At 39.4% G+C, this 23,124-nt stretch overlaps 1 protein-coding gene across 2 annotated transcripts in view; it reads left to right on the top strand.

Moving 5' to 3' along the window:
* LOC130552726 (neuronal acetylcholine receptor subunit non-alpha-3) overlaps positions 1 to 23,124 on the top strand; it is an 88,541-nt gene that overhangs the window by 34,896 nt on the left and 30,521 nt on the right. For both annotated transcript variants that reach the window (XM_057331245.1, XM_057331243.1), the window contains one exon: positions 6,762 to 6,901. In XM_057331245.1, coding sequence (XP_057187228.1) covers positions 6,762 to 6,901 — 140 coding nt within the window. The remainder of the gene's footprint in view (positions 1 to 6,761; positions 6,902 to 23,124) is intronic.

The raw sequence follows: 23,124 nt of genomic DNA, 5'->3' as shown, positions 1-23,124 counted from the left end.
CGCGCGCTGCGCCTTTACTTAGACCGCACGCAGAGCTTCAGGAGCTCGGATCAGCTCTTTGTCTGTTTCGGAGGTCAGCAGAAGGGGAGAGCTGTCTCCAAGCAGAGGTTGGCGCACTGGATTGTGGACGCTGTCACGACAGCCTACCAATCCCAAAATCGCCCATGCCCTCTAGCAGTGAGAGCTCACTCCACCTGGGGTATAGCCTCCTCAATGGGCACTGGCACGCGGCGCCTCTCTCACAGACATTTGCAGAGCTGCGGGTTGGGCTACACCCAACACCTTCGCGAGGTTCTACAACCTCCGTGTAGAGCCGGTGTCAGCCCGCATCCTGCATGGCAACATGTAGGACCGGCAACCGGTAGCGTGTACGCCTATATTGGTTCCTTCCCCCCTCTCTCGAGTGGGTCAGCATACCGATTCAGCCTCCCTTCTTTCCCCACTGGGCGAAGAACAGGCACTCCATCCATCACTAAGCAAGCACCTTCTGTGGCGGGCTGGGCAGAGCAGCCCTGCCCCTTAGGCCGGGTATCTCCGGAGTTATTCGCATCATAGCTCTAACCGGACCTAGTGCTACCAGACATTGCAACCCCCCAGTAGGGCGGTTCCGTCTGATGTATCCTCATGCTGGTTCCCACCTTGGTAACCCATGACCCCCCTAGGTGGACCTCCACCTCGCGGTTTACTCCTTCAGTCCGCACATTCTTCCCATGAGTTCTCCCCCATCGGTGAGACCATGTTGGTATCTCCACTAAACTCCTCCCTGTGGTAGGAAGTGGTCTCTGTAGCGCATCCCCCACTTGAGGAAGTAGCGCTTACCCAGTGGCCTTACGGTTCCGGGCGGCTTCTCGCTGTTAGAGAAACAAGGCCGCCGCCTGTGAGGCTGAAGGCAGGGGCCTTCCCACCTTTCAAGAAAGCTCTGGGACCCCCTACCTACCCACTGGTAGGTTACAATTTCGCGGTAGCACTCACGGCTGAAACGCCCAGGCCAGTCACCGTCGCTTCGCTAGAGATTGTGACAGGGCACAGTGTTATGGCGTTTTCCATAGGAACCCCATCTGTCGGTTCGACACAACGTCGAGAGACCGACAGAAAGGGAACGTCTCGGTTACGGTTGTAACCTCAGTTCCCTGATGGAGGGAACGAGACGTTGTGTCCTCCTTGCCACAACACGTGCTGTCCACTGCAGCAGTCGTGAGAGGTCTCAGGCTCCTCAGAACAAAGGTGAATGAATGAAGCACGCCGTCTCCCTTTTATACCCGGATTTCCGGGAGCGGAGTCCGGTATGCAAATTTCATTCACCAATTTTCATTGGCCTTTTCTAAGTAGTCGGAAGCGATTGGTTCTCAGGGACGAACCCCATCTGTCAGTTCGACACAACGTCGAGAGACCGACAGAAAGGGAACTGAGGTTACAACCGTAACCGAGACGTTTTAAGTGGTCGAGTTCACTAACTATTACATAGTTTTTGTTGTCTGCCAACAGAAACAGAAAAATAAATAATTAAGAACCTATTTATTGTGGATTTGGGTGTATTGTTTATTGCGCTTAGCTTGTCATCTGGCGACATTTAGCGACTTTTCGGGCAGGCTACAGCTACTTTCCATTGAAAATAGTTGGTAACACTGTGTGTCATACTGTATGTTGATGTTATGCTGAACAATTCAGCCTGATCTCATAGAAATTTGTAACTATTGTGGTGGCTTAAAATGTAGAAATTCGTATGACGTGAATCGTATAAAATTTGATAATATTGAAAAAGCAATTTTGCAGCCCCTCCCTTACCCCCTCCCCTAAACCTAACCATAACTTATTAAATGTATGAATGAGATCGTAACAAATTCATATGTAGAAGCCACTTAGTGGCAGAATAGTTAGCAACCTAAAAATAGTTACAGTGTGAGATTTTGTTTTATCAAGTTTGTTTGCTTCTCCAAATTTTCTGAATTTCGTTGCGAGCCAAATCCATGCCTTTGCGGACATACTATATATATGCCTTGTAGCGGTTTTAGCTAACGTTATTATATTGATGAGCAAAGCTCACCAAATATGGTCCTCCACCAGATCTTTCAAGATCATATCCATGAAATGAGTTATTTAAAACATCAATTTCAGTCAAGGAATTAGTTTAGCTCAAAGGAAAATATGTATAATAATCGTGATCAAATATACATATTTTATGGTCTCTGATTAGTAATATAAAGCATAACAATACTTGTATGCATTCGTCCAGCAAATGCCTCAATGATATTATATACTTTACGTTATCTCATGGCCATAAGTAACGTGACTTTACCAAACAGGATTTAGAGCAAAGGTAGCGAATTGAAACACAGTAGAAGGGACCAAGCTTGTGAGCGTGAATACAGAAAACCCATCACAAATGAATATATATGGTTGTTTATTAAACTCTACTCTACATGGTAAACAAAACAATGACGATCGCATAAAACAAACAAATACATGAAACACAAATGTGCTAGGAAGCGCGGAGAGAGAAAGAGAGAGAGAGAGAGGGCATGGCAGCGATTTCTGAACACCAATAAAAATCATCTTTAACAAAGAGGCACAGACTTAACGCAGCTATTCTATAAATAGAAACGGATACTTGCAAGCACTGTGCTGGACCGATATCAGTATGCGCATATAGAGATGGAATTGTTCAAAAGGTTTCAGAAGGCAAGTCCTGCCGAAAGTTGCGGGCCTCGTGATCGGCCGCATGGCTTAACCACGTGGCAGTAGAAGTCCATTGTTCCATCCTTTCCCTCCGGGGGGGGGGAATGGCAATCTCCGAAGAGACGAGAGGAAGAGATGAAGCCGGAAGAGAAGAGAGGAAGATTTTCAGAGCAGGCTCAATATTTAAACTCACGAGAGGGCAGGCCCACCTGAGTTTGAATCGACCAATCAGAGTTGGGCAGGGAAGAGGTTCTTTGTCCACTCAACAGCTAATTTGCATCTTTATGATCTCCTGGCAACTTTACAAAATACCATTCCCAATTATAACATAATGAAAAGAAAGTGTTCTATGGTCACACAATGTATATAAACAAGGAGGAATTGTAAAGACAAACATTTATATATCAAATATGCTAAGGTTTGAAGTGCATCAAGACATGATTCATTCAGCGGTACGAATACAAACAAGCCTGAATTAACTTGCCTATTTAACAATTACAGATTATTTAAAAATGGCAAGAGCGACAACATATAACCTAGATATTTAGATATATTTATAGAAAAAGACAATTGAATCACACGTTCCTATTTGTTTTAAATGGATTATTAGGCTATGTCTTGCGGTCCGCCAAAGATGGTTTTATGTCAAGTTGAATAGTATGTTTTATATTTCAATAGTGAGAAGCATATGAATTGTTGAGTCTAAAATGTCCCAAATTAATACACATACTCACCATTGTCATTTATGAAACCACCAGAAATCCATCACTTGTTGAAGCAGCATTTAATTTCCTTTGATTTACCAATGTCGTATGGAAGTGAAAAAGGGAAACTAATGTGTTGCCTGATTGATAGAATCAGTCATCGACTCACAATAGAGACCTTGTTAAGAGTGACAGTCTTTATCGTCATTGGCTCTAATCCTTTAGAGCCAAAGTGTTAAATCCTCTGTTGCTTTCTCTGTTATTGTGCTCCATGCTGTGATTGGCTTGTGTTTGTGTGTGTGTGTGTGTGTGTACTGGTTAAGCTATATTTGTGAGGGCCAAATGTCCTCAGTACCATAATGAAATACGTGTGAACCCACTTGTGAGGACATTTTACTGGTCCTCACTAAATAAAAAGGCTCATAATTCACTCAAATAGTGTTTTTCTTTAAATGTAATGTTTCTGTGATTATTAGGTTAAGGGTCAGGGTTAGAGATAGGGGATAGAATATATCATAAGCCTGATATAAAATCAATGGAAGTCTATGTAATGTCCTCTCTAGTATATTGAAACAAACCTGTGTGTGTGTGTGTGAGAGAGAGAGAGAGAGAGAGAGAGAGAGAGAGAGATAGAAACGCTATTTCCGATCTTTTAGAAAGTAAACTTTCAAAGCAATTTCCAAACAGGCTCATCAGCTTGAGAATTCACCCGGTTTGGATGGCATGTCACGTATCCTGCCATCATTCCCTGTTTAAATGTGTGAGCTTATTCAGATCAGTTCATTCAGTCCCATCCGTTGCATCCATCGAAATGCATGCAATGAAACACCAGCAGGTGCTAGGTGTGGTTATGACACTGCAGTTTTATATATCAGTTTCAGCCTATACAGTAGCATCATGAAAGTGACATACTGAGAGATCATTTAATGAAGTTCCGAAAGGAAGGTTGGTAAGGAACATCGAGGAATGTACATGCTGCTGGTTCAAATCACGAAATAAGCCTGACAGGTGTAAATGATTACCAGAGTAATACATGAAACATATTAATAGTAACTGTCAAAAAGTTACCGTACATGCAGTGTGTTATCAGTTTTCGGAATTGTTATCTGCAGATAACAGACCTCAAAATGTTGTAACTGGCCGATCAGAATGAAGTATTTCTGAAAACTGGGTAATATGCCCTTTTAATGAATTAAAATTAATAATGTAAATATTGTAGAGTCCATAAAAGTAAATCTAAACAAAACCACCAAACCAAACAATAAAACTTAACAAACCTAATATATACACAGACACAACATAAAAATGGAGCCAGAGTAAACAGCATAGTCCAGAATTATTATAGATCTGAGCATGTGCATGATCCAAAAGCCCAAACAGAATGAGTATGAGTGTACAAACAAACAGTGCTGCTAGAGCAATAAAACAAACCCTTACAGCCTGCCACTTTCATGCCACAGAGTGAGCAAGAAAATAAAGCAGGAGATCAAGTGGATCTCTAGGCGAACGGTCACAATAAGCACACCACAAAATACTTCAAGATACATCCGTAGCAGGGAAAGAGATATCCACAAAATGTCATGCATCTGAGCCAAAAGTTGTAGAGTCCAGTATCTTGCATGCAAATACAAGTAGAATTGAAACAGTACACTTATAAGTATTCTAGTAGATACTACTTACCACAAAAAATATCATTACAAATATACTAGAACTGAATAAATAGAACTTATTCTGAGGTATTCTTATTTTTGTAAGGGTAGAAACACAAATACAGAACAAACGCTTCTCTTAATGGATTAATTTTCTCATATGCATTATAGGTACCAGGGAAGTATGAATGACTCCTCTCGGTTGGAATGTTCAGTATGTTTGTTACTTTGATTTGTGTAGGAAAATCTACTTACATAACAACTAGGGCTGTCAATAGATTAAACATTTTAATCGTGATTAATCACACCCTTTTCGTGCGATTAACTGCGAATAATCGCACATGTATAGTGAAATTAAATTAGCTTAACATAAATTTGTTTAACATGTTTATTTTAGTGCTGTCAATCAATTAAAAAATAAACTAACTAATCACACACTACTTTGATGTTTTTAAATATGCTTTTACATTCTAATAATTTCACATTTTTTCTCCAAATTAATTTAGAAACAACACATTTCTTTAACAGCATCATTTTGTGAATGAAAGCCAACATTCTAATATTGTTGGTTTTGCAACTGATGTCTTTACTAAATATATATTTTTTTCTACTAATCAAACCCATTATAATAAGTGTGCCTTTCGTAGCTTTCTAACAGGTAGGATTATATACAGAAAATAAATGAAGTTATCAAACATTTTACAGTCTTTACTGCTAAATACATGAAATACAAAAGAATCCTAATTAAAGCTACAAAATCACATTGATTTTTTTATTTTCTTTTGTTCTGGCAGGGGTCACAGCAGTACTTTAAAAGAACGCGGCCCCTTTAAGAGCTGCTGCAGGTCTAAAATGCGCTCCTATTTTCACTACACTTTGCATTCATTTAAGACTTTATTTAACTCGTTGAAGACCGTGTTTGCGAAAATACTAGACAAAATGTCCTTTCTGGCATAATCTCGAAACGGAAGTTAATACTGGTGCTGTCTGACAGATTCTAACGCAGCCTTTAGCCCGCACGTGTACACCAGACGGAACCGCTGTCGTGTTACGTTGAGCCGTGTTCCACAGCCAGAAGCTGTCATCTATAGCTGCTGGTCAATACAACCATTTCAAATCGCGCCTAAATAGTTTAAAGGCCTTTATATGAATAAGAGCGTGATTATATAATGTAACGCTAGACAATGAAAAAAAACAGATGTTGCGTTAAAGGCGTTAAATATTTTTTTAAAAATAAAAAAAATATTGCACGCGTTAACGCGTTAACGTTGACAGCCCTAATAACAACACATTTAACTAAAAGCCATCTAAACATAGACACTCCAATAAAATGAAACGATCCACATTGAATGATCCTCAAATGCCTTTATTATGTAATTCATTCATTTGTTTACATTTTCTTTTTCCATCTCTTTTCCATTTCATTGCTTTCGTACATTCGAGTAAATCTCATTTGTACACACCAGGGGTCCAAGTCCCTATTTGCTGTGTTTCAGTTAATGATATGTTGATATGTTAAAGGTTGAAACCCAATAGTTTTACATCAATATTCTTTACTCATCTCAGACTGTCCCCTCTGTGTGTTATTAGGACAACAGCAGTGCTAGTTAATGATGTTCTGTCAGAGCCTGTGGCAATAAAATCAGACTAAAATAAATTATCTGACCGCAAACCATTTGTCTTCCATGCATTGGATGATAATTGTAAACTTTCTTTCTTTCTTTCTCTGCAGACTCATTACAGGGTGAATATCAGAGGAAGTTGTATAAGGAATTGATGGAGAATTACAACAGATTGGAAAGGCCTGTGCTGAATGATTCTGCACCTATTGTGGTGGAACTGGGGCTCACACTGCTTCAGATTATAGATGTGGTGAGTATCTTCTACACACTTTCTTTGAAGCATACCATTCAGATTCGCTTAATAGGACTAGGTGTTATAATCCCACTATTTCAGCACAGTTGAATTGTCCAATAGGACATTTCCCACGCCTTATGCGTGAGACAAACTGCACGAGCAAACTGCTAGTTTCTATTTTTTTTTCAGTTGGTCATATGCAGTTAATCTTCATAATCTTATTCATGACTGATTTCAGTTTGACTGTGGCTACGTCTGTGGTGTGATAAATGGCACAGTGTTTTCTTCACTTTTTCTCATCATTACTGAAGTATAGTCCAGTGACGTGCGGTCAGGGGAGGCAGAGCCGGCAGAGCCTCACTTGTCAAAAACCTGAATAATTATAACATAAAATAAAATAAAATTGAATAAATGAAACCTGTTCTGTGATATAAATTTGTTTTCTGTATGATTCCAATAATTTTATCATTTTTATAGTCAAAATCGCTGAATTTGCACATTTCCTGCTCAGATAAACGGGAGAAATGCGATGTGCGGCAGCGACGAGGCGAGCGTCACCACACACTGGGTTGATGCGTGCAATTGGCGCGTGCCTGTTGCTGTCTCTCTGTATGTCGCCAATATAATGTTTGCAGGCACGTTTATTATACACCCTCACTTTCAACAGTCTGGCTAATGTCTTTCATGAATGTGTGTGACATAATTAGTCTTGCTAATCGGACATAAAACCGCAGCGAAAAGGCACAAGGTGAGGCAGACAGTTACCGTGCCGCAACTGAATGGGGCAGATATGAGCCAAACAGTCAGGATGACTTTTACAACAAAGTGACAGAGATTTTCGTGAAGGATAGTCGCATGGACGTTTTCAATTCTAGACAAAAAATAGGACCAGACAAAAAAAAACAATTGAATATTTAAAAACTAAATTTTGACCTTAAATAGAAAATTCTTTAGTTTTTCCTATCCTTTTGTTGGACATACTATCTGTATTAAAATGATTAAAGCATCAAAACGAAAAGCTTTTAAACAACTAAATATGAAAAAAAATATGTACACCACTCTTTCATTTGTATTGTAATGTATGATTATGAAATTAATTGTGAAATTGCAAGGTGCAACAAATTTAGAACACATGAAGGGTGCAGAGCAAATGCGCTCTCTCGCCGCAATAAATTTAACGTTCTTTCTTAGCCAAATAATTACCTTACCTGTGTGTGTGTGTGTGTGTGTGTGTGTGAGTGAGTGTGAGTGAGTGTGTGTGTGTGTGTGTGTGCGTGTGTGTGTGTGTAAAGTGGATTTACACTGCTCTTTGAAATGCAGGAAGTTCATCTGACGTCACAGCACATCTGGCTACATGTCCGGTTATATTCCTCTTCATTTCATCATCATTTGATTAATGACTGCTGTCATGATCAATAGAAAAATGTCCTTTTTTTCCCAAAAACCCTAACTGCAGCAGGCAAACTTTGCTAACTTAATGAGGCGCAATTAATAACAGAACTAATTGACATAGACGGTAGACGTGTTTATAGCAAAAAGAATGGCAATGACTTAATTTTAATATGCACAGTTCAGCACCTAAAAGGGTGGTAAAGCAGGTTTTTTGGCAGAAAGGCATTTCTGTCAGGACCACTACCGTCAAAGATTTAAACAATGGCAATATTTAAGGTTGGTGGAATTAAACTGTTCTGGGCCTTGCACGAACAGAGCAGAAGTGCAGCAATAATAATATCTCCCCACATGGGGAACCACAACAATTTTTGAAACAGGGATATACTGTACATCCCTTGCAATAGTGATATGCAAAATTAATATACTAAAAGGACATCATCTAAAAGAGAATCCGTACCTGTCAGAAGGGAAAATGAATAAAAATCAGGATGCATACAGGATGAAATAAATGATTATTACCTGATAGATGCAGTAAGATGAGGGTGAGTTGGGGATGGCGGTGGGTTTTTTGTGCGTGGCATGATTAAAACGCTGTAGAAGAACTACAAGAAGGCAACTTAAATAGGACACAGTCTAGTATGTGTTGTTTCAGTATTGGTTGACACTGATTAGCTGCACTTAAAGACATCAGCTTAGCAAGTTTGACTAACGTGCCTGCCAGGACTGACGCTAGATGCTTGATTTTTCCTTGTAATTTTGTCTGACACTTTTTGTGTGGCAGAAGAATATATACATGTTGATGGTTCATCTCATGGCCCTGAACATGAAAAGATCACATGGAGCATTAATCAAATATCATTTTGGCTTTGTAGCCTTTGTCCTTGACAGTGCATGTGTGTCAATCATATGAATATGTGTGGGGGGGAAAAGCTGCACAAAATAAATGAAGACATACTGTAACAATAAATTGATATCAAGGGCTTATCAAGGAGAACGGGTATTGTTTGTTTGTAGAACAATATTGGTCTCTCTAGGAGTACTGCCATGCAATATCTGAACTGTGTATGAAAATACACATCTTGCGCAGGATAATTTAAAACCCACCTCTTGGTTTTATACATATTTTACCCAACCATATTGGTTCAATTAAAATGACATGTAACTTTTAGGAAATACACTAACTTTCTAGTCCACTAAAATTCTAACTAACTTTTGATTTACTGTAGATGCTTTGATTTTTCTCTTGTAGTGGTTTTATGATTTTAGTGTTTACCTCTGTATGCAAACAATAAAAAATCCTGCATGCCTCACTGTCCCATTCGTGCCGTCCCGTGACCCCCGTCACCTCGCTGAAATCTATCTCCATTCATCCATCTCAGAGTGTGAATTATGAAATATCTGTTTATCCTGCGTGTTAAATTACGGCTGCCATGGTGCGGATCTTGGGTGGCCCCAGATGGCGAGAGGCCCATAGGCAACGACTGGGATGCTGTGAAACTGTGAACGCATGAGTTGCTCGCAATCAGCTTAGGGGGGCTGGAGGTGGCAGCTGCCACACCACTCTACATCATTGCAATGCTGGGAGCGGAATGAGTTCGAGGATATGTGGACTGTGAGAAACAAAAGGCTGAAAAATATTCGCCAATAAAAAGGCAAGGGTTTGATTTGTATTGCTGATGCTGTGTTTGCTATGCATTCAAGCAAGCCATATAGTTTTATGATTATGAGGCAGAAAAGTCTACTCAAGTGTAACTGAATTGATACTTAAATAGAACTAGTTGGTAGTTTAAAGAGACAATGAAGTAGTTTGAAATGAATGTTGTCTTAGTTTAGTTTATGTGGAATCATTAGCATGATAAGATTACAGCATCTTTAAATGTTTTTGCTAACGCTGAATATGAAAACAGGAGCTCTGCTAGCTGCTCTGTGCCCTCTTGGTCCGTTCAGTTGAACTATTTTACGTAGTGGCTAATTCATATAAAATCATCTCATTTGTACGTTTTAGTAAGATTCGCTTTCCTGCCAATGACATTAGGTTTAGAGGTGATGTTAGGGGAGGGGGGGGGGGGCTTCGATATGGCATTTTTCTAATACTAATATGTTTTTGTATGATTCACATCATTTAAATTGATACAAGTTAGCCACCTCGTAAAATAGTTATGAATTTCTGTATGATCAGGTTAAATGTACACTCTTAAAAATAAAGGTGTATAAAAGGTTCTTCACATCGATGCCATACACTGTAAAAAAGGATTTGTTGTTTCAACTTAAAAAAATAATTTACCTTGTTGCCTTAAAATTTTAAGTTAGTTCAACTTAAAAATATTAGTTCACTTAATGAATTTGTTGCAAACTCGTTGTGTTGACTAATATTTTTAAGTTGAACTAACTTAAAATTTTAAGGCAACAAGGTAACTTATTTTAAGTTGAAACAACAAAAAACAACAGATCATTTTTTACAGTGTAGAATTACCATTTTTGGTTCCACAAAGAACCATTCAGTCAAAGGTTCTTTAAAGAACCGTCTCTTTCTTACTTTTTTATAATCTGAAGAACCTTTTTTCGCCACAAAGAACCTTTTCTTGAATCAGAAAGGTTCTTCAATGTTAAAGGTTCTTTATGGAACCAAAAGGTTCTTATATGGCATCAAAGAACCTTTTGAAGCACCTTTTTTAATGTGTGTAGTGTCATTGACAATAGCCGCACAATCTGACTTCAAGTCCAGTCTTCTAAAATGAAAGAGATTTAAAAAATGGCTTTCAGTAAAAGTTGTTTTGCATCTATATGCGACCAAACTTATGTGAGCCAACATTGTGCAAAGCAAAATGTTTTGTTTTTAACAGCATTCACATAGCCACAGAAAAAAATGTCCTGTCTTTTTTGTAGGTGTTACGACCTTTAATAGTCTAGGAGTTAGAACGTAACATTTGGTTATCAATATTGCTGGAGTAATGTAAGAAGCAGAAAAGACCAGGCACAAAAGCAGTAAAGCCAGTTCATTAATTTATTTTCTAGAAGCCGTATTGATAACAGTGTGTGTGAGCTACTGTATATACAACACATTATTTACAAAACAACAAAAGAAAATAAAATGAATTGAAGTGGAAAATAAAACATGAGTGGCGCCAAAGCAAAGAGAGAAATTTAACAAAATAACCCTTAAACTAAGTTCCCAAAAGAACCCTTTAATCTAACTAATCAAAGAAAAATGTGGAACCCTTTAATCTAATTTATCAAAGAAAATTTTGATTTTTTTTTGCTTAATAGGACTAGGTGTTATAATCCCACTATTTCAGCACAGTTGAATTGCCCAATAGGACATTTCCCACGCCTTGTGCATGAGAGGGGGAAGCAGTCAAGAATATGAATAGATCAAAGGAGGTCTGAGGTTTCACTGGGTTCGTCGGGTAGGCATCCTCTGTGTTAAATGATTATAGAAATACATAGCATACTTACCTTTCCTTGCCATTATCAGAGAGACATCTCATGAGATGTGTGTCCCACTTTCATCACATCCATTATCCTGGGTGAAAGATGCCTTTTGGTGAGGTGCTGCTGATAATGCCCGAAAATCAAACCTGAAAACTTCAGCACATACGGCGCCATAAATAATCTACTCTACATACATAACCAAAAATACAAGGAAGGCGCACAATCCTTACCTAGTTCATCTAACACTCAGAGGTGGGTAGAGTAGCCAAAATCTTTACTCAAGTAAAAGTACAAGTAACTTGAGAAATTGTTACTCAAGTAAAAGTAAAAGTCACTATTTTAAAATTTACTTGAGTAAAAGTAAAAAAGTATGCAATGAAAAAACTACTTGAGTAGCTAGTTACTTAGTATCTGATTATATAGGCCTACTACATAAAATTAATATTAACGCCAATATTTTAATATTACATTTTAATCAATATTTTTAATTATCATAAGCAGATATCTTTGCAATATACTAGAGAGACTAAAGAATAGACAAACACAGAAGAGACAAGCATTTCTGTCAATTTCATCTAGTCCTGATGTTAATGTAGTTTACACAACTTATTTAGAATAATAGACCAATAATAAAGCATTTCCTAAGATGATCTAGAACATCTGCAGTGCTCTCTTAAATGAAATACACATACACATTTTTGAACAAATTTCATGTTTTCTCGTGTTGTGTCACGTGTGTGTTGTGAAACGCTCTTACTTGTAAACAAACAGTGAACAGTGACCCACACGCCCATCAACAAGTTTTCTTCCTTCTGTTCTTAAAATGTATATTTCTGCAGGCCCACGTCTCTGTGTCTAACAGGTTGCGCGCATGTTGCTGTGTCTGACGAACAGGTCGCGCGGGTGCGCGCAAATGGCGGGCATGTATCATCGCTGGCAAACAATATGACACATTTGCAGTTTTGATTGTATAGATATAGATTAATATCCACTTCATCCAACGCTCTTTGTGTTCTGCGTGTTCTTAAATTTCGCGCTACGAGGAGTGAGTAATCCTGCTTCAGATGATTCAGATCGTGCTGCGAACTGAACAAATCATTTGAACTGATTCATTAGCCTATTCAAATGGTTTTGCCCATTGTTCAATTAATGCTTTCAAAAGAAACGACTCAAAAGAATCGATCACTCGGGAATGCCCGTAAAAAGAGACGACAACCTTGAAATAAACAACGCGTTTTAAAAAGCTATTTTAAATTGAAGGAACGAAGGAACGTCACGCAATGTAAGTTATGTAACGAAGTAAAAGTACAGATTTTCTATTAGAAATTTACTCAAGTAAGAGTAAAAGTACACACTTTTAATTTTACTTAAAAAGTACATATTTTCCAAAATGTTACTCAAGTAAATGTAACGAAGTAAATGTAGCGCGTTACTACCCACCTCTGCTAACACTTGAAAATTATGGGCAATATGTAAGTCGCAACCTCCCCAAAGGTAAAGAACAGTTAACTCTTAACAACTCTCACATAGTCTGGATATTACAAAATCAAGTGTTAGATTCAGGCACTCCCAACAAAGGGTACACAGGTTGCAATTCAAAACACAACGATTAATCGCATCCAGAATAAAAGTTTGTGTTTACATAATATATGTCTGTGTACTCTGTGCATATGAATTTTGTATTTATAAAAACATACACATACAAGCATGTAAAAAAAACATAAAACTAATAAACATTTATATATAATTTAAATTATTGGTAAATATAAATAAATACATATAAATAATTCCTAAATATGTATACATGTGTTTATAAATAAAAAATAATATGCACAGTTCACAGACATATATTATGTAAACACAAACTTTTATTCTGTATGTGATTAATCACGATTAATCGTTTGACAGCCCTACTTTGTTGCTTTTCTTGTTTTTTTTTACACTGGAAGTACATTGTGCCAATACAGTATTACCCGTCTGTATTTAGACGACTTACACTTTACTCTTTCTTTGGCAGAGAATCTCTTGAATTGATAACAAATGATTACTGACCTTGTCTGTTTCATGTTAACGTTGTATACTTACAATATTATATACAATATTCATGACCAGATGATACTGGTGCATTTTTCATGACCTGCACAAGAATACCAGAAAGTACACAGAAAACAGAACGTTTTGGGGAAAAAGCCACTCCACAAATTAAGGTCCACTTCACAGACCAAACTCCACAAGAAGCAAACTCTGATATTACGTCAGTAATGCCTGAACATACGTTATCTGTCCAACTTAAAACGATGATTTAGACAGCTTCACAACAATAAACATGTTTTCACTGAATAATTCAAGTCCTTTAACAAAACATGAGAATAATTCGAGAGAACTGCCCTGGTTTACAGGGAAAGTAATGAAAGTAGATTACGGTAAACCTGGTTTTTATTTAAACAAATCTAAATTATTTTCTGTTTTAACTCAAATTATGCCACAAATGCTGTTGACAGAGATACAATTTTTATTATTTTTTATCTTTTTATTTTATCGGGAACATTCTTTGAACAGACGTCTAAAAAGCATGTACTAATATAGCCAATTTAGGCTGTTCATATATAGTGTACGCTGTATGGTTTTACTTAGACATGGATTTACAGAGTGCATGTGTATACAGTACGCTGTGTGTCCTTATAATGGTTCATCAGACAGCTAACATGAATGCTGGGAATGCCATGAGCAATGTCTGGTTCAGAGCAGGAACCCTTCACACTTACCGTCTGCACAGAGAACCAGTAACCCATATCTGACCCCCATCCTTCTGTTCTTCATACTGTAGAGGCCTGTCTCACTCACCACCTGCCGTATCCAAAGCCCAAGAGAGACACTACCATTTTCTCTTCTGCATGAAAACCTGCAGTTGAGGAAAGAGACCATTATGACCAATCTGTTCATGGGTCAATTTTAATGCACACCTGTGGAGGGGGGATTTCACTAAGAAAAAAATCTGATACATTAGTTTACCAACATTTACACAGACACTTCTATCCAAAGCAACTTACAGTGCATTCTAGCTATACATTTTCTCTGAGAATCAAACCCTTAATGTGCTATAGTAGTGCTATACCAGATGATCACACAAATTCAAGCCCAAATGCCCAGTTGTAATGCTCTTTAATTTGATGAGTCTGACAAGGATTTACCGTTTCACCTCACGGAAGTATTGGAGGTTTTTATGGTCAGTGTAGATGAGAAACGGGTGTATTGCGCCCTCCAACCAGTGTCTCCATTCCTCAAGGGTTCATTGTGATTGAAGCCCATGGCGGTAGGTAGTGAGTAAAGCCCATTCGTTCCAACCGCTCGCGGCGGCCAACGTATGGAACCTGATGGCATAGTCATGGACAGACATATTTCCTTGGCGTAAAGCGTATAATTGAGCACTTACTGAGGGGTCTCCAGTGTACCTTCCAAAACCTTTTTGGAAGTACTGCAGAAACTGTGATACTGACTGCACCGGGTGGCCAGATGGAATCCGCCCATTATAGAGCCTTCCCGGTGAGTAACGAGATGACAAACAAGATTTTTGCAGCTTCTGTGGGGAAGCAATGAGAGTTATTCTGAATATACAAGGTGCACTGGAGAATGAACCCGTTTACAATCCTCCGCCAGACTGGAGGGACCATGGGACCGGCAGAAACAAAAGGTGAAGTATAAATGTTGAATGTCTGCGGGATTGTGCTGGGTGCCGGTGTTAAAGCCCTTTTGAGCGCATCCACGATCTCCTGAAAGGGGTCGGGAGCACTCATCGTGAAGTGGTCTGGTCTTCGGTAACAGAACCACTAAGACAGCGAGAGGAAAGACTTCAACAATGTTTTTTGAACACACAGGAGAACATCAGGCCTGGAAGGCTTGGAAAAATTAAATGTTTTTCATGTAAATTTTTACCTGACTAAAATCTATTTCTGTAATTTGACATATTTTTAACCGTATTTCAAAAATATCAGAATCAGAATCAGAAGAGCTTTATTGCCAAGTGTGCTTGCACACACAAGGAATTTTCTTTGGTGTTGGAAGCTTCTAGTACAGACATTCAACACAATGACAATACAATATAATACGATTTACAATCTAAAAGATTCTAAAATATGCATATATATAATAAAGACTATTTTACAGAAAATGGGGGATAATAACATATAAGAGACATTGTACAGGGTAGTATATAGTAGAATATACATATTAACAGATTGTGTGTACACTTGTGCAAATGGATAATGTAGTAAGTAGAGGTAGTGTTATATACATGTATAAATAAAATGTAGATATAATAAGGCACTATAGTGCACACTATAGGAGTAGTGGAAGTGGAATATTGCTCTTAAGGAGCAGTTATCTGTTTAGGAGGGAGATTGCCTGGGGGAAGAAGCTGCTTCTTTGTCTGGAAGTCTTGGTGTTAGGTGCTCTAAAGCGCCGGCCAGAGGGCAACAGTTCAAAAAGTTTGTGTGCTGGGTGTGTGGAGTCAATGATGATTTTTCTTGCCCTGTTTTTCACTCTGGAATCGTACAGGTCCTGAAGTGTGGGCAGAGGAGCACCAATAATCTTCTCAGCACTACAAACTGTCCGTTGTAGTCTTCGTAGGTCTGATCTGGTGGCTGAGCCATACCAAACAGTAATTGAAGTGCACAGAACAGATGCGATGACCACTGAGTAGAACTGGGTCAGTAGCTCCTGTGGTAGGTTGAACTTCCTCAATTGACGGAGGAAGTATAACCTCTGCTGGGCCTTCTTTACAATGGAGTCTATATGGGACTCCCACTTCAGGTCCTGAGAGATGGTGGAGCCCAGGACCCTGAATGACTCCACAGTATCCACAGTGCTGTCCAGGATGGTGAGGGGAGGAAGTGATGGAGGGTTCCTTCTGAAATCCACTATCATCTCCAATGTCTTGAATGCATTCAGCTCTAGGTTGTTTTGACTACACCAGGCAGCCAGCTGAGCAACCTCCTTTCTGTAAGCAGATTCATCACCGTCTTGAATAAGGCCAATGACTGTGGTGTCATCAGCAAACTTCAGGAGTTTGACAGAAGGGTCTGCAGAGGTGCATTCGTTTGTGTAGAGTGAAAATAGCAGTGGAGAAAGAACACATCCTTGAGGAGCGCCGGTGCTGATGGTACATGTGCTGGATTTAAATTTTCCCAACCTCACTAGCTGCTGCCTGTTCGACAGGAAGTTAATAATCCACTGACAGGTAGAGGTTGGCACAGAGAGCTGGGTAAACTTGGGCAGAAGGAGGTCAGGGATAATGGTGTTGAAGGCCGAGCTGAAGTCTACAAACAGGATCCTGACGTAAGTCCCTAGTCTGTCTAGGTGTTGTAGGATGTAATGCAGTCCCATGTTTACTGCATCGTCCACAGACCTGTTTGCTCGGTAAGCAAACTGGAGGGGATCAAGAAGTGGTCTGGTGATGTCCTTCAGGTGGGCCAGTACAAGTCTCTCAAATGACTTCATGACCACAGATGTTAAAGCAACAGGACTGTAGTCATTAAGTCCAGAAATTTTGGGTTTCTTCTGTACAGGGATGATGATGGAGCATTTAAAGCATGAAGGGACTTCACACTGCACCAAAGATCTGTTAAAAATATTAGTGAAGATGGGCGACAGCTGCTCCGCACAGACTTTCAGGCAGGAGGGTGAGACATTGTCTGGGCCTGGTGCTTTTCTGATCATTTGTTTGCGGAAAAGCTGGCACACATCCTCTTCGCAGATCTTAAGTGCAGGTTGAGTGTCAAGAGGAGGTGTTAATGGTATAGCAGAGATAGGGTCACGGTGGGTGTGGAGGGTGAGACTCTGCATTTCAAAACGACAATAGAAGTCATTCAGGTCGTCAGCCAGTCGTTGATTACCCACAGACTGAGGGGATGATGGCTTGTAGTTGGTAATGTCTTTCAGGCCTTTCCACACTGATGCAGGGTCGTTGGCTGAAAACTGGTTCTTCAGCTTTTCAGAGTAGCTTCTCTTAGCTGCTCTTATCTCCTTAGTCAGTGTGTTTTTGGCCTGATTATGCAAGACTTTGTCCCCACTTCTGTAAGCATCTTCTTTGGCCTGACGAAGCTGTCTCAGTTTCATTGTAAACCATGGTTTATCATTGTTGTATGTTAAATGAGTCCTGGTGAGAATACACATGTCCTCACAGAAGCTGATGTAGGATGTCACTGTGTCAGTTAACTCATCCAGATCAGTGGCTGCAGCTTCAAAGACACTCCAATCCGTGCAGTCGAAACAGGCTTGTAAGGCCCGCTCTGTTTCGCTGCTCCATCTCTTTGCTGTTCTTGCTACAGGCTTGGCAGATTTAAGCTTCTGTCTGTAGGTCGGAAGAAGATGAACCAGGCAATGATCAGAGAGACCCAGAGCTGCTCTGGGAACAGAGTGGTATGCATCCCATATTGTGATGTAACAGTAATCCAGAATGTTGCTATCTCTGGTGGGGCATGTGATATGCTGCCTGTATTTTGGCAGCTCACGAGAGAGGTTTGCTCTGTTAAAGTCCCCAATAATAATAATAAGAGAATCCGGGTGTTGCTGCTCCGTGTCAGTGATGTAATCTGCCAGCTGTTGCAGCGCCGCGCTCGCACAAGCATGTGGAGGAATGTAAACATTCACGAGAATAAACGAGGAAAACTCGCGTGGTGAAAAAAAAGGTTTGCAGTTGATAGAGAACTCTTCTAAGTACGAAAAGCACATCTTCTTCAGTGTTGTTATATCTCTGCACCAACCTTCGTTTATATAAAAACATAATCCACCACCACGCGTCTTCCCTGTTGACTCGGCAATGCGATCCGCACTGAACAGCTGAAAACCCGGCAGATGTAACGCGCTGTCCGGTATGGTGTCATTGAGCCATGTTTCTGTGAAACACAGTGCAGCGGAGTTGGAAAAATCTTTGTTTGTCCTGGTGAGTAAGAGTATTTCGTCCGTTTTGTTGGTAAGGGAGCGGACATTCGCCAGGTGTATACTCGGCAGCGGGGTCCTAAATCCGCGTCGTCGGAGTCTGACGAGCGCACCCGCTCGCTTTCCCCGCTTGCGTCTTTTAAAGCGTTTGTATAGAGCTGCCGCTCCTCCGAGTAAAATGTCCAGTAAGACGTCTGAATTTTCAAAATATGTGAAAATACATGAAAAAAACTGTGAAATCTGTACTTTTACAGATGATGTGCGATCTCAGTGGTCATACTGTACACTGTAAAAATAAAATCACATAAAACACGTAAAAAACTGTAACAAAAAACCCTGTAGAAAAACAGAAATGTTTCCGGGAGCTGGGATGCCAGAAATAAATGGTAAAACAACAGTTTTTCCCTATAAAATTAGTTTCGTTTTCTTAGTTTTCCATGTAAATTTGCGTTTTTTTCTGTAATTTTACGGTTTGACAGTATTTTTAAAAATACATTAAAGATCTGTAGAAAACAGTACATTTCCGTAAAATTACAGGTTTTTACATTATACGTGGAAAAACTATAAAAAAATAAAAATAAAATAAAAATTATTTTACATTTTTTTAACAGTGTACGACAAGTAAAGAGAACACATTCAACAATTCTGAGTTTAACATCATAAGTGCAGACATGTCAAATGGATGATCAGAGATTACAGATTTTATTTTCTCAAACAGCCAAATTGTGGCCAACATTGAACAGCACCCAGCATAACATAATTCATATACTCACACATTTTGCGTGTGAAGAGTCAGAGAGACAGAATGAAAGAAAGGGAGGGCAAAACAGGACCTAGAATAGCAGCAGTGATTTACCAGAGTTCCACTTCATTGTTCAACCGTTGCTCATATGTAGTACATATTGCTTGAGTCACATGTTTTTATCAAAATCAAATCACACTCATATTTATATTCTCTGCAGAGCCCTCCATAGTTAAGGATAATCCCCTGTCATCGGCAACTCGTGTTCATTACATGGTTTTTCCATATGAAGGATTCAATTTATCGGTTCACGGAGCGAAAACGCTCATGTGCCCCCTTATCTCAATATAATCACAACAGTCAGTTACCGTTCATTACCGGAATGGGTGACTTCAGGTCATGTGTATAAATTTGGTCTTAACTAACCAACCAGTCAGAAATGTTCAGAAATCTGGTAGTGCCAGCTGCAATTGAAAAATGAAAAAGAATTGCGCACTATACTTGGCCACCCTCTGTAAATTGTGGTCCAAATGTTGCCCCTGCTTTTCAAAAATTCCTAGATCCGCCATTGATCCAGAAGGATAACCCCTATCCAAAAACAATATGTTTCATGATTCTCGATTTTTCAATAATTCTAAATCAGAGTGACAGATTCTCCGCAACCTATAAAATTGGCTCTCCTGGGGCCTCATGTACAAAAACTTGCATTGATTCCATACTAAAACATTGCGTACGGAAAAAGCTGTAAATGTGCGTATGCACAAAAAAGCTCAGATGTATGAATCTCTGCGTACGCAGGATCCCACGCTTCTCTTAGTACATCACAATTAACTTGAAATTGAGCGCACATGCACCAGCACTCTGTCTACTCCCTCAATTAAATAAATTTGAATATGGTAATGAGTCCACTTTGGTAAAACCAAGCAGCAATAAACGAAATTTTACGGAATGTGAATTGGAGGTGCTACTGTCAGAGGTAGAAGCTAGAAAAAATATTTTATTTGGAACTTTGTCCTCCGGAATTAATAACAAAAGGAAAAAAATGAGTGAGAGAGTTTGGCTGACGCCGTCAACGCGGTGGGATCGGAAAATCGCACTTTAAATGAAATAAAAAATAAATGGTCGGATATAAAAGTGGAAGTTAAGCGGAGAACTGCTGCGCACCGACATTTCAGCTGCCCAATCGCCCGCTCTACAACTGACCGAGTGCGAGAATGGGCATCATTGTATCTGCGCTCTCGGTCAGTTCGTGGGTTGGTGAGGGGGTTAACAACCACGTCTTTAGTGGATAACCGCGGTCTTCTGATGGGCAATTGAATGATTTTAATATTTTTTTATATAGAAACATAACTTTAAATGCATCACTCACCAAGAAGCCACCCATCGCGCACCCTGCCAGCTTGGAGCCTCATCCCAACCATGCTGTTTGTAAGTATGAATGAATCATGGGTTGACCCACAATATTTGTTAGGCGCATTTGTGCGTCACATATTATCTGCACATTTATTGAATGGAAATGTTTCCGATTCACATATGCAAATTCTTCCTCAGATGGCGCCTTTATAGCAATGTGTGTGCAGTCAATCGCTCCGATTACATTAGGAAAACCTAAATCGCTGCAAATTGCGCTTTAATGTTTGGCTGGTAAACTGCATCGTATGGGAACCTTGTATATCTGGTAGACATGCAGATGATCCCGTCCCATACAGCTGGCATTGCGCGGCTCAAAGACGACTGGCATATTCCTGAGCGGTCTGCCAATTCCCTTTGGAAAGAGCCAGTTGCCAGGAAACCAAGTGTTGTGGGCACCTGTAAAGGAACGGGTAATGCGTGGCTCCTCGCTGTCTCTCTCTCCAAATTTGGACCCAAATCAGCACAAAGTTCCAAGAGACCCTTGGAAATCTGAAACGGCTGATAAGGCAGTCATCATCGTGGGCTAGAAAATCATTATGATCCCTAAAAACTAGTTCTCTTCGGATTCTGCCATTGGCAATGTCCTCTAATAAGGCTAACACTGCCATTGTCATGGACTAAGGGTTGTATTAATTTGCTCATGCTTTTATATGTTCTTTCTTAATTGCATAATTGATAACATATTCCCATAAGGCTCGTGTGACAATAGTGTGTCAATTATTTTATCAATTACAAATTAATCGTAATGTTTCTCACATCTGGTGGTGCGATAGACTTGTCTAATGATTTGATAGTCTATATGTTTGCAACTTCACTTCATTGCCTCTAAGAGTCGCCAAAGGACAAAAACCACGAGAAATGTACGTACGCCAGACATGAAGTTGGCGTGGAGGAACGCACATTCTCACGTTAATTTCACTGTTAGTACATCCGACCGTGAGCGTGAAAGCTGGCGTACGCAACATTTTTGTGCGTACGCAGCGTTGATACATGAGGCCCCTGGAGTCCTTTTTTTTAAAGTCGGATGAGAACTGGAAGCAAGCAAAATAGTGTTGCGATATGCATCTTTTGTAAATAAAGTAGTTTTCAAAATTATTCAAAATGGCCACAAATTGTTGACCCTCATTGTAGTCCCCCCAAAGATACAAAATATATCATCAATATACCATTTAATGATACGAGACCAAAAATGATTTTTTTCATTATTAAATACGTAATTTAAAAGATTATTTGGCACATGCTTGTTTTCAGAGTGACCATCTTAGATCTTCTCAGAGACTACTTAGTCCGATAAGAAATGGAAATTATCGTTGTGGAAATTGTGGCCAATGCAATAATACAGTTAAACACTTTTTTTGTCATCCAAGAACTGGAAAGAGGTACAGCATTAAAGCTATTATCACTTGTGCCTCCACTCATGTTGTTTATCTAATCAGATGCCCTTGTGGTTTGGGATATGTGGGCAAAACATCATGTCAATTAAAACAAAGGATAAGTGAACATAAGAGCTCGATTAGAAGAAAAGATATCAATTATCCAGTTGCGGCCCATTTTGTAGCTATTAATCATGAGGTTTCGACTTTACGATTTTGTGGCATTGAAAGGGTTAATACGCCACTTAGAGGTAGTGATGTTGAACTGCTCTTACAGAGACGCGAGTTGTTTAGGATCTTCAACCTTCAAACCTTATCACCTATGGGCATGAATGACGAAGCATTATTTAATGTGATGTTATAAAAAAATTGTGTCCAATTTTTGTGTTGTGGGGATGTTATTCTTTGTATGTGATTTTCTATGAAGAATTGAGACTATTGTGCAATGCTGTTTTGATGTGAATGGTAACCTTCATGAACGACTCTCTCTAATGACATACGTATGGAACGTGATTAGTAATTGATGAACTCTTGAAGTGATTATTAATTGACGAACTCTTGTAGTGATTTGTGTTGTCACTATTTTAATGGGAACACATGTTTGTATATGCCTGATGAAGGTCATGAGACCGAAACATTATACTAATTAAATTGACCTCTGTGCAAGCACTGGTAGTGTGCAGGATTTCTTTTCTTTTTTGCTTATATGTAGTGCCTTGAAAAAGTATTCACCCCCCTTCATTTTATTCACATTTTCTTATGATGCTGCCTTATCTTTGTCACGAATCCAGTCAGTGGCCTTCCGTCCGATTGCCAACAGAGGTCGCCCTTACCGATTGCATTGACTCTCACACTACACAAACTGTTACGTGTCACCCTGGACTACATTTCCCATGCTTCCATTGCACTAATGACAAGCTCACCTGAAACCAATCACACACCCTACATAA

This window comes from Triplophysa rosa, linkage group LG4 (genome assembly GCF_024868665.1).
Source record: "Triplophysa rosa linkage group LG4, Trosa_1v2, whole genome shotgun sequence".
In the NCBI taxonomy this organism is placed as follows: Eukaryota; Metazoa; Chordata; class Actinopteri; order Cypriniformes; family Nemacheilidae; genus Triplophysa; species Triplophysa rosa.
The sequence above is the reverse complement of the archived record's forward strand: the minus strand, read 5'-3'. Positions and strand labels throughout refer to the sequence as shown.